The 13,369-nt window shown below is 34.9% G+C and overlaps 1 protein-coding gene across 1 annotated transcript in view; it reads right to left on the reverse strand.

Annotated features, from left to right (window-relative positions):
• The window catches only part of CFAP47 (cilia and flagella associated protein 47), a 260,610-nt gene that overhangs the window by 179,834 nt on the left and 67,407 nt on the right, over positions 1-13,369 (reverse strand). Inside the window, exons 34-36 of the mRNA XM_059466213.1 lie at positions 5,166-5,263; positions 4,200-4,316; positions 346-480 (exon numbers count right to left, since the gene is read on the reverse strand). Of these exons, the coding sequence (XP_059322196.1) occupies positions 346-480; positions 4,200-4,316; positions 5,166-5,263 (350 nt within the window). The remainder of the gene's footprint in view (positions 1-345; positions 481-4,199; positions 4,317-5,165; positions 5,264-13,369) is intronic.

Below are 13,369 nucleotides of genomic sequence, written 5' to 3' on the forward strand. Positions count from 1 at the left end.
CCTTCCAAAGGTGTGTAGATTTCCCATGGACAATCCAAACTTCATTTTTGAGAGCACAGTGTACACTGCACTCCTATGCCTGTGAATCTCTCATTCCTCTCTTTCACCTCAGATTTGTCAAATTTGTAGATTTTTTCATGTGCTTTCAAGCATAGGGAAAAAACAGCAGTGAAATCCCAATACTGAAGTGAATAAAACCAGAAAATGCGCACTTCCATCTTCTACATTTACTAGCCAAATGACAAGAAAGCTATTATTTCTTTGTTATACATAACATAAACACACATATACAAACATTGTTCTAACCTTGCATTACTATGAATCTCAAATCAATGGTATCAATACCTGCTTCACAATAGTTGCATGGAGAGCACCTGAAAACTCTATAGTGTTCTTGGGTAGGTAGTGAGGGAGAATGTCATACAGGTGGACACACAAAATAAGCATCATGACAGGATTTGGATCACAGATATCAATGGCCTAAGATTGAAAACAAAAAAAAAAAAACAACAGATGTTCAGTTAAAATTTTGACTGTATAGTCTAAACATAAGAAGAAGAAAAAGAAATTTTAAGTTAATTCTTCTTACTACACAAATATTTTTAATCTAATCTGTAATAACTGGATTATTCTCATGGCTAATATGAATATGGATCTTGTCACTGCACAAAAAAAATCTATAATTAATAATGAAAACCACTAACATGCTCTGGTGATAAACCTAGGGTAAAAACTAAGCTCAACTTTTTTTCCCAAAGGTTCAGCAGAAACAAATGCTAATGCAGCATAACAAAAAAAGCATGGAAACTTTACTGTCTGAAAAAACATACATCTTTACTATCTTAAAAAAAATTAATGTTTTTATTTTATGTAAAATACTATCCCAAATACTCTTACATACAGTAGGAGTTTACAAAGATAATTTCACCTTCAAAATAACAATATAGTTGTTTCTATTGCAGATACTTTTATACTTTTGTAAATTGATTTATAAAAGGTAGAAATTATTCTTGCAGATTAAATATTTGATTTACAGAAATGAGTTTGAGTGGCAACTGCAAAACATGTCAAACATTAGTCCTCAGCAATTGGGTAAGTGAGTGGTAAAATTATTTGCCACTTCATTGCCATTTCATACAAAGTATGAAAAAAAGAGAAAAAAACCATTTACTCTTCTGGACTATCTTTAGTGTTGCAAGAGAGATGTATAGACATATTTATCATCTTAACTAAGTTAATTTTTACTTTCAAGTTAAAGTTTATTTAAAGTTTTTAAGGTAAGTTTTCTCTTGCCCTGTGCCCAGCCAAGCAGCTCATCCTACTCTCAGCAGTTCTCACACAGCTCCTCCTCCAACCTTCCAAGACAGTGAGTTCATGACTGGGCACTGATCTGAAGTTCCCCTGCAACACTCTATGGCTTCCTAGATAATGTTTGTCCTTGTAATTCCTAATATTAATTTCCTATACTCTTCATGCACTGATGTAATCATACAGCTCATCTCGTATTTCTATTTAATTCCATCACCACTGGTTGAAGATTCAAACTTTAGGATGCATTCACTATGCAAAGTAAAAAAAGCTTCTTCTGTGCCAAAAGCTTTAAACCTGAATTTTGAAAAGTATTCTGTATTTTCCATTCATTTATCTCATTAATGGCTATTGAATGCTAACCATTATTCCAATACAGCTGTGGTTTTACACCCCTACTTTTCACTCCTCCTGCATTTTCATTTAAGATAGAAAAGATGCCAGGGTAGATTATCTGTTGAAGACTTTCTCCTGCCACCTACTTCCTTCTACCCATTTCCACTTAGATCGGAATTTATTCCCTCAGAAAATACAATTCTATCCTGTGATGAATTCATAAAACTCCATTTGTGCCATTTATCTACTTCTCTAAGAGCTACATTTAAAAAAAAGGCACTTCTTAACAAGATTCATCAGAAAATTCACAGTCAGTAAATATTATTTGCTTTAAAAATAGGTGTTAGCAAACAATAGCAATAATTATAAATTAATAACAAAAATAAATAATCAAGTCTGACACAAATTTCCTTTGCTGGCTATTCCCAGTCACTGCACCTTCTATCCTAATCTCTTTGTTACACACATTCCCTCCATGTTGCTGCTATCCACCATCTTATCTTCTAATAATTTTAGGCTTTCAGCTGAATCTTGTTCAAATCAAAGCATTTTAAAACTTAAAAATATCAAACACAAATTAAAAATACATAGAAAGCCACCACTAATACTCGAGGGTTGAACTATAAATCATGATTAGAAAGTGGAAACCATTTCCTGCCCAAAGTACTCCATCTTAAATCTACATCTTAATCCCTAAAGGGATTTCAAAGCCTTGAACTCCATTAAAAGTGTATTTAAACCTGAAGCTGAAGACTAGCAGACAGTTGAACTTCTTTATCATTACAGACTCTTAGATTTGTAGATTGAAAATACCAGCTTTTCCAGACCTAACACATCTCAGCTTGTGCTGGTAATTAATGCAAATGTCCTGAGAGCTCAAAAGCAGTGACTGCCTGAGTCAAGAACTTCGCCAATGCTGTTGGAATGTTTTAGCCTGCTAAATTTTAGACAATATTATCAGAAAATTCCCAAATTAAGAGATTTCAGCAAAAGGATTCATGTATTTTGTGACTTTTATTGCTGCAAAACAAGATCGTTCAGGAGTTTCTATAGTAGCCTTAGAAAAGCAGACATGAATTTCAATAAATCTATGCCAAATGTACCCTTTGAACTAAAATACAGAACTTGAAGATCCAAGATCTGTTCTTTTTTCTGGTACTGTGTACCTTTGTTTAAATTTTTAGTCTGTATAGAAGTGGATTTATTGTAGACAATTTAGTCTTAAAACAGGTACATTAGTGAGAATATTTTAGAATTCTGCTTCCACATCTAAAGTATTCAACACCCTTTTCATACTGGCATCAAGCCTCTGCCTTCATGTGCTGAACTGCCTGTTTTTCTTAATAAAAGCTGAGGCAGAATATACCTTTGTTTGAGGGTTATATCAACATTACTTTTTCACTTCCTGTCAGTTACAAGTATGGGAAGCAGTAGATTTTCTTTGTTTAGCCTGTTATAGCAAAGTCATTTCTAACAGAGTGATTTGTATCAGGAAACAACAGCAAGACAGCAGCTGATAAGAAATGGAAATAGCAGGGTTAATTTTTCCCTGTAATCCTAATACAACCGAGTGGAAAGGGGAAAAAAATTTATAATTGAGGATCTTTTTATACTACTTTGTTCACACAAATAAGCTCTACCTCTGATTCCAAATGTCATTAATTCCTTTGGGAAGTTTCCTCCTACACTTTCAAATACTGTGTCTATTCTACTGCACCTTCTGCTCTTCCAGTCAGCCCAATGTGCTCCCAGAGATGTAAATAACTCACAAGGGGACGGTTAAAGAAATGCAGGCTGGGAGCAGGAGAAAACTGGGGTTGGGGACAACAAAAAGAACAAAGGAACGATATCCAACGTATGTAAGGTCACCATATATAGAAAATTTGGAGCCATAGGTCAATAAAACCATGGAGATGTAAAGCATGTTTACTAAACAAATAAAAGAGATCTCAAGCAGATCCTTGACTGAAGAAATTATCAATATTGTATTTTTACAAAATTATCAACATTGTATTCCTCCCCAAAACCAGGTCACCAGAAGCTGCTGGTTTGAAGTGAGTGCTACTCCCATCACCATCCAAAGCTGCTGATTCTGCATGCACCAAACCTGGGACAGAACTCTCATGGGCCTTCATGCTGTCACTAGACATTCATATACTTTTTTTCACCATTTATTTTTATGGTCAAGTGCATGATGTTTGTTCTTAAACATATTTTTCTAAATTGCCTTCCAATAGCAATAATGAATTCCATTTGAGTTTTCACTGTGTTATTTAGGATGCTAAAATCTGAACTGAATTAATTTATGTTCAGCTAGTTGTGCATGCATGATTCTACAAAGCAAGGAATTATGGAAATTACTTCTAATTAAGTCTATTAATATGAAGCAGTATTTTGGATTCCATCATATAGTAACACATCCTGAAACAAAACTGTCTCACTACAATCTCACCTTAACTGGATGTCCAACACTACTATAAAAAAATCAAAATAAAATAATCAAAATAAAAATATTAATATAAATATATAAGAGGTGCTACTATAAAATTACCTACCTTTATGTCCAAATCCATATTGATAGTATGCAGAGCCTTCACAAGTATCAAGGCATTGTGCATAAACTGTTCATGAGTTATTGGATTAGTATACATCTTTACAAAGTGAGTGGGAATCTAGACAAGACAGAGAAATCAAACTCAATCTTCCACTAGGCAAAATTACTGATTTTGTATTTCTGCAATCATTCAGCAATCAATAAGATCTAAATTTTGGACTGAAATTCACTGTTAAGAATAAACCCAGTAAAAAAAAAAAAAAAAAAAAAAAAAAACAAAACAAAACAAAAAAAACTAATACTGAAATAATCCCCCAAGATTTGCTAAATGTTGGGGTGGTTTTGTTTTTCTTTTTAAAGATCCCATAGGCCAAGAACTGCTGTTGGGGAAAGTTCCCTGTCCAAGCACCCAGGAGCCACTGGCAGCCACCTGAGCTGGGGCTGAAGGGCCCTTGCAGTGGGAGGCTGCAGCAAGTGATGGATGCCTTGCTGGACTCCCACACATTCCACCCTGACACTCTCAGACACGGTTTCCTCACTGTCTTGATCCCAGGTTTCCCACAGCAGAGTCTCAGCCATCTGGATCCTTAAAATAATTTAATCTTGCTGCATAAACAGAACACCTGGAGCTGGTGCCTCTGAGGAGGGATCCCACACCAAGGACACCCCGGGCTTTTCCACACCTCAGCCTGAGTGTGTCCAAGTCCGGGGTGTTCCTGTTGGATCCCCAGCTCCTGCCATGTCCCTCTGGTCACCTGGAGTGCCCCAGGTCCCCAGACCTTTGTTGTGCAAAGGGTCAGGGCCAGGTCTCTCTCTTTGGGATCCCAGCACCCAGAGCTCCACCTGCAGCTCCCACCACATCCACACCCCAGTGCCAGCCCTCAGTGCACTCCTCAGCATTGCAAAAACAAACAACTGATATCAATAAACTGCATAAAACTGGCACAATATTAAAAAACCTTCTTACCAAATATGGACAATAACCTGCCATCTGTGCTGCCAACACCAGACCATCCAGAAGATCTTGGTCAAAATTCACTATCCATCTCATGGGCGGTATTCCACCTGATTAAAAGACAAAGATTCATAAGACTTTCTTCTCCCCAAGATGTCTGTTTTGTTCTGGATAGATATAACTATTTGAAATCACTGAATAGAGGAAATAACATAAGAAGGAAGCATCCATTCACATGCAGAATTCCACTGGCATATTTCTATTTCAGAGCTGTTGCTTGAAAACTTGAAAAATCTCACCTAGAATATTGTAACTTATTCACTCTGCTGCAGCATGTAAGAGTATTCATCACATCAGAATGGAAAACTAATAATCTAAACTTAACCTCAAAGATTAGGAGCCTAAATGTAAACTTTTTATTACTATAGGCCTAACATTAATAGAGCTACTGAACCTCATGCAAATATGCAGAAATCCTTGAAAGCTGAAATGCTTAAGACACAAAAAGGAAAAGTTATTGATTTTCTTTAAGGTCATATTGAATTATTTGGCATAAATGCAATATAAATGAGAGCTAACAGCTCAATTGTTACAACACAAATCACCACTTCTACAACTGTTGTAAACCCCAATGCCTCAGAAGGGTGGGTATTTTTTTTATATTTCAAATGTTTTTTATCAAAATAAAACTAATTATTAAGACATTAAATGCAGTTTATTTATAATTGCTTGTTTGAAGCATCCATATCTTAAAATATTTAACACAGCATTTACACAACTTTACTGTCTCAGGTCCAAGCTCCCAAATTTAGGAAATATTTTGGATTTCAGCCAATGGCAAGGTTTTCAGATAGACTGGGATCAAGCTTTCTCATATGGGACAAATTATACAGGTTTCATTTTACTATTACACCTAAAATAGTTCAACCCACAATAAACCCCTGTACCAGATCCTAAGCAAAATCTGTCATTATGCAGAAAATGGGCAAACATTTATAGACTGCAGTTGAGGTATCATCAAAAAAACTTAAATATCTGTCACTTCACATCAACTTGCAGATGTTTCAGCATACTAATACAGCTTTAGTAAGAAAAAAAAGGAGCAGATGCTGCACAAACTTAAAAACAAAGTCTTAAAATCCGTCTGAGCTTAACTCTGTGACATCAGTAATGATTTTAGTTTGCCACTGTTTCAGTGTGTGATGTTTAGGCTTGGCCCAAAATCCCTTATTTTTTTCTATTCATGCTGTGAATCAATATTGGTAATACTACTCTAAATATTCATTAAATACATTTTAAAAAACAACCAACAGTATTTAAAAGAGTATTTGCATGAATATTTCACTTTCTTTAAGTTTTCAAAACAGAATTAAGACTTGCAATCATCTCACTGCGACAAAAACTAATTTTTCCTTATTTTTTACCTAAAAAACTTTTTCAAGCAGAAAACTCAACTTTCAAGTCTTGAAAACTCCATATTGAAAGGTACCAAAGATGGAGGATATATAACTGACTGGATATACAATATCTATCTGTTATTTATCACAGGAAGAGATTATAGTAATATGGGCCTCAATATCTAAATTGTATTAATTTTAACTCAAGTCAAACATCCATTAACAAATATCTACAATAAGAGACATTTGTTTCATCCCATCTGCTTGGTAACCTGCTTGCAGTTGTTTAAAAAACATATAATAGTAGTCACTGCAAAAAACAAATGCTTTAAAAATAGCAAGATCTATTTTTGAAAGCATAATTTCTTCCTAAAATGTTAGTCTTTCTAGCATAAATTCATCACTTTATTGATCATAGTGGGGACCTATAAAAATCAATAAACCATCTTCTTTTTTTATTAATAGAGTTCAGACTCTCAGCACATAATATCAGCATTTTTAAAAAAATCAATATTTTCAAATTTTTATTTTTAACTTTTTAAGATTAACTATTTCTGCTTTAGTAAGTGCAATATTGAATTATTCTTCTGGTTAGTAATCTAGATTGATTTGCAGAGCGTGATTATGGAAACCCATTAAACTTACGCTTTGATCAAAAAAAGCAACTTAATTTTTTATCCTACTTTCTATTTTACTTTAAATATACTAATTGCTGGTTTTAGTCTTCTAGTGGGAATATTACTTGAGCACACTTAAGCAGAATCACAGAATGGTTTGGGTTGGAAGGAACATCAAAGATCGCCAAGCTCCAAACCCCTGCCATGGCCAGGGACACCACAAACACTTCTGTACTTTGCTGTGTTCTCACTAATCCTTGCCTTCATGCTGGTAGAATTGTTTGTGTGCCAGCAAAGTAGCTGGGGAACAAAGCTGGCTTAAGAAGAAAGAGCAAAAAAATAATTTACTGTTTAATCTGGATCACCCAATCCAGTTTTGCCATGCAGCCACATAAATGTGCCAGTGGAAATGTGAAACATGGTGGGACTATTTTCTAAAACACCATTTATTGAACTGTAGCTTTATAGTTGTCTAAATGGGTGCATAAAGGAAAAAAAGCATTAAGTAGAATATTTTCCCATCTTAGCTAATTAAATACTTCTATTAGCATTTTCGTTGTTTTTCAGTTAATCCTTCTGCTATCAATCAACCTACTTAACTCAAAGGCTTGTGAATAAATCAGTCAGAAAACATAATGTATTTTTCCTAATTACATCAAATCTAGCAGAACATCTGCCAGCTAACCACTCTACAGTAATTAAGTTTTTAAATAGAATTAGTCAATTTTAGTAGAAATAAACAATAGAAATCAGAATTATTACTCAGGATACCTCTAAGCATGTAAATATATTGAATTTCATTTCTACTGGCATTTCTTGCAAAAAAAAAATCAAGCGGAACTTTAAGATAAAGATTTTCATCCAATGTAATGATAAAAACCAGGCCAAAAATAGTTTCAAAGATAAATGGTAACAGGTAGCAAACAACTCTGTGTGACTAGGGGCAGGGGGAGAGAAAATTGTCTGAACTTTGACTTCTGAATTGAGACAGATTCCTGCTACTTGCTAGCTGCATCCCAAAAGGGCTGCCTGAAAATTTTGATAACACCAAGCCTGAAATGGCACATTCTAAATCTCCCATTAATGAACAGGAGTGAGACAGAAGCCCCAGTTAGGCAGATAACGAACTGTGCTCTGCATATAGATTAATGAGATTGGGAAAACTGAGGACTTGGAGATATGAAAAGAAGAGGCAAAAAAGAAACATTTCCAAAAACAATCCATGGTCTTGATGAGACAACGGGGGACTGGAAAGAAGGTGAAAAAAATTCATAATTGGAGGAAACATTTTGGAAGTGGGAAAGGTTCTGAAGATCAGAGAGGTGCATAGAGACAAAAGCCAGTGGATGTCCAGGGACCTTGGATGAACATGGGATTGGTGTCTCTGAGCAGCAGCACAACAGGAATTGACTTCTCCCTGATGTTCCAGTGGCCTCCCTGGCACTGAGGGAATGTGAACAGAGAAAACAGACTGTTCTCTGTGAAATTATCAAACAGGGCAAGAGCTGGTTCTGCAACAGACCCAGAATCCTGACCCACCACAGGGTGTTTTGTATTCTGTCTCACCCACAACAAGAGGTGAAAATACTTGGTGAAAGAAAATAACTCAGCAGGGTTAGCTTGGAGTGCAGGCAAACACTTGCTATGGTTATAGAAACACAAAAATATACTGCAAAAGTCTCTGCAAGGGACCTGAAATGAGAGTGGCTCTGTTTCACTTGTTGATTCCACTCAGCACTTAAGGAAGCAGCACACAGTCAATTCAGTCTATTGGGACCAATTTAACTCTTGAATGCATTTACTTTTAATAGGTTTGTTTGGTTTTTTTTAACATGCACTGGTATCATGTTGCATGCATGCAGCAACCAAGCACAACAGCATTGTCTCCATCTTTGTTGTGACAGGTTGAGTCAACTCCTGAGGACACACTGCTTGCTTCATGCATGAAGCATTTCTACATAGAAGCAGCAGAGTTTTGCCATGCCACTCTAATTATTCACCACTTTTTAAAAACTTCTTTCAAAGTCCAGATTCATTGACTTTTTTAAAACTTGAGGTTCTTACCCTGATAAATCAATAGAAATTTTACAAGGTTTTCCAATTTTTTTTGCCCATATTCTATTTTTCACCAAAAAAAACGCCAAAAAACAACAAAACCAAACAAACCCCCACATCTACCAAAATTAAATATTTATTTCTATTTATTATTATATTTGAAGCCTCAACATTTTTTGTGCAATCTGAAAACTATCTTTCGTACTGAAATAATCAAGGGAATACCTACAGCAATTCTACACAAAAATAACAAACTACATATTTGTTGTCAGAATACCAAGCAGCTGTTACCATAAACTCCTCTAGGTCTTTTTATTTATTTCTTTGATATGTAAATGATACAACAGACCAAGGGAAAATACTACACATTTTAACTTCAGTAAAATTTTGATTACATTCATTGTCATAGAAAAGCAATGAAAATGTATTCTAGGAAAAAGGTCCTATAAAGTGAAGCACAAACTTCACTGAGAAACAGTAACCCTAACTTCCATCAGCTTTCCACAATAAAAATCCTAGATTGTGCACTTTCTAATATTTTCATATGCAATTTTTAAAAATTGCACAAAATTACCTTACTCCCATCTGGAGATAATATAAAACAGATTAAATAATCGGCTTTGGGAAGAAAAATTGTTTGCAAGTTTTCATGAGGAAAGGACTATAATTTCAGCTCTTGAACAACTGGAGTAATGACCTGAAACAAATGGGATGAAATCCAATAATGATGCTTCCAGCAGACTACAATTAATTAAGAATAATTCCTTATGCAAGTTCTAGATGGAAAATTGGATAGAGAGAACTTCTGCAGAAAAGAATCTGGAGAAAACAACGAGTCTAATACTGTGGCAGGAAAATCAAATACTGTGCTAGCATGCATTTATAGGAGAGCTGCATCTTAGGCACACAGACTGAGCTTTTCACTTGTGTTTGTTCCCAGCAAAGTCTCACCTGGTACAGAAACCAGCAATGGCACCAAACTTCAGGAGAAGGAGCAACTAAAAGGGTTTACAACAAAAAGCTCTAAGCTGAGTACACTGAAAGATTGAAAGAATGGAAATGTTTTGCCAGGAAGGTGGAAAGAGAGAAACTGGAGGAGAAGGTAACAATCTGCAACTGTATAAAGTTGATAGAAAAGCAAGGATTCATTACACATCATATTTTAAAGAGGAAGAATGGACTTAACCCAAAATTTCCCATGCTAGAGTTCATGTTAGACAACAGGAAGCTCTTTCATATGGAAATGAGTGGGAAATTCTGGCAGATGTTTCCTTAAGTGGATTGTGGAATCTCCTTTTTCAGAGATTTTTATAACAGCAAATACCTGTTTAGTATATTAAAGGTATATTCAGATTAGTCTTTGTACATGAGAATAAAGCAGATTATTTCTGGTCTCCTTCTCCATTTATGGGACTTACTGTGGGTTCTTTTTAAGTTTCACTTTTTTTAACTGATCCATCATCTGGATAAGCAGAAATATGATGTGTTGGAATTATCTGGATAAGAATAACCGGTGTCACCACTGTGACAATGCACAGTGTAAAAACTGGCTTTATATCAAGTGTTAAAATACTTAAAGAATCACATTTTTGTTGAATCTACTAAGTATCAAAACTGTTTTATATAATAAAGTAAGAAATACAATAAATCTTTAAATAAAGTACTGTAGTTCTTGTGAAGCTTGTTCTGGTGTTTTCACAAACAATAAAAAAATTAAATTCTTGCCATCACTAGAAAAATCTTTCTATCTAACGAGACACAAGAAACGCCAATGATAAATCTTTTGTTACATAGCCACAAGCAAAATTTTCAAATTCTGAGTTACTGAAAAATAGAGGAAAAAATACACAGAGCTAGGCTACTCTTATATAAGAATTTTCAAATAAACCAAATAAATTCTCATGAAAATCTTGAAACTGATGGCCTTTTGTGATTAAAGACATGAAATAGGGCTTTATAAGAAAGGAATAAATTATACTACGTTACTAAGAGTACCAATGGAATGGTGCTATGACAGCAGTCTGTATAAGTAGGCAGGGATACCAAGAGTAGGATGTTGTTACATAGCTTAGTGGGATACACAAATTTGTCAGCAAAACAAGAATATAGTCACAGTATTAAGCAGCAAACCCAAAATAAAGTATTTTACACAGAATGGAGATTTTACATTTACTTACTGCTTCAGAATACTATGATACTGCAAGTCAGCATAGGCTGAAAATACACTTAATCTCACAGAATGGAAATTTAGTGCAGCATTACAGGAGTGCCACCTCCACCTGAAGGAGTCCTGAATTTCAAAGCAGGAAGTCTCAGAGTATGCATAAAGCATTTCTGTACATTTGCAGTGTTACTCATCTCTAAACAACTTCTGTTGAAGGCAGAATACTGAGCTACATTGACGTTTAAAATATCAGACTACATCCCTTCAATGTAAACTAGTGCAATAATAATGGTTCACATTATTATACAGCAAATTCTTACTCTGGAATCTGAAAATCTCTGGAGGTGGAACTAATCTATAGCTATAATAATACCTATAGTCCTGTTTCAGTAGCTTAAACCTGGCACTGAATAATGCAAACATTTACAGAAGAAATATGTTGCAATAACCTTTCCTGCACATGCTAACATTAGAACCAGAACAAGTTTTGAAATTATAGTACTGAAGTATACAATCCAGAGCATAAGAAAGATAAGATGAAATATGCCTTTGAATAATTTTTGGAAAGGGTATTATTTATTACTTAAAACAAATGATTAAGAGAATGATAACTTATCTGCCTTCAGAACATATAGTATGTGTAGCTACATTTATCTTAACATGGCAAACAAGTTAATTTTATCTTATTAGAGATGAAAGAAAAATTACAATTCCTATTTCAGGCAGGATGCAGGATATAACTCTTGCTCATCAAAACTGATAATTATTCATCGAAGAATGCTTGAAATATCACTGACAGATCAAATTAATACCCCTGTCAATTCACAATTCTAAGCAGAAAAGTTCAAGAAGCACCACATGGGGCAATAACAGAAAAACAGAGACACTGGGGATATGTCTCATTTATTCCCATCTGTTGCAGAACACTTTTACCCTGAGGCATGCACATTCATCTTTCTGCTCCCAAAAATAATTTTCTATAGTCTTTCTATGCAGTTTTGTTTTATTTTCACTGATTCTTATCCTGAACATTATCTTAAATTGACAAATTTCTGAGGGTCTAATGTATCACGTAAGAGCAGCATTACTTTATATCAGCCTCCATTTCTTTGGCCTTCAACAGAAATCTTGCCCCACCAGGGTGAGGAAGCCCCACCAAGGACCCCCCAGGACCCTGAACATCCCAACAGCTGCACCACTGCTGGAACCAGGGCTGGTGACTTCTTGTTTCCCTTCATTCATTTCTTTTTTCTCTCTTTCTTTTCATCTCACCTCTTTATCCAAAACCCACTGCCACATCCTTACAGAGTAGATCAGGGAATAACATATCCACTTCCACAACAAGTGTGTGATTTATTCTAAAGCTTTATGAGTTTTTGCAGACCCTGACTTCTCTCATTCCTTTCAATCATGAGTATTTCTCAATCTTGGGTGCTCCTTTCACCTTAAGGGTGGGACTCACACCATGGCATTTCACTTAGACACCATTTAGATTTAAAATGCTACAAATCACAGCAATTCTTTACAGCTTTGCTGGCTTCTAGGCTGGCTTCAGAATGATAACTATCATGTCTGTGTTTTGTTATTTAGTAAAACAAAAGTTAAATACTGCTCTCAATGAAATCTGTTATTTGATACTTAAAATGAATTAAAAGAATCTTTCTCAAACTTCACAGGCTGAAATATGTTTCCTCCTCAAAAAATATCTGATGTTGTATTACTAAATCCTCAGCTATACCACACTCAATATATATATTTCCAATGCATTGCAGAAGTAGCATTAATTACATGATCAGAATGCTTATTTATTCCAATTAACATACAACACTGCCAAGTTCCCTGTTTGACTAAAAGCAGAGTTACTGTTTAGACATTTCACAGTGTATTGCAAGTAAGTAAAATTTCTTTCTAAGCATTTGTCTGATTATTTCTCTTTAGAAAATTATGATTTTGAGGACCAGTATAAATTTATATACATATATG

This window comes from Ammospiza nelsoni, chromosome 2 (assembly GCF_027579445.1).
Source record: "Ammospiza nelsoni isolate bAmmNel1 chromosome 2, bAmmNel1.pri, whole genome shotgun sequence".
In the NCBI taxonomy this organism is placed as follows: Eukaryota; Metazoa; Chordata; class Aves; order Passeriformes; family Passerellidae; genus Ammospiza; species Ammospiza nelsoni.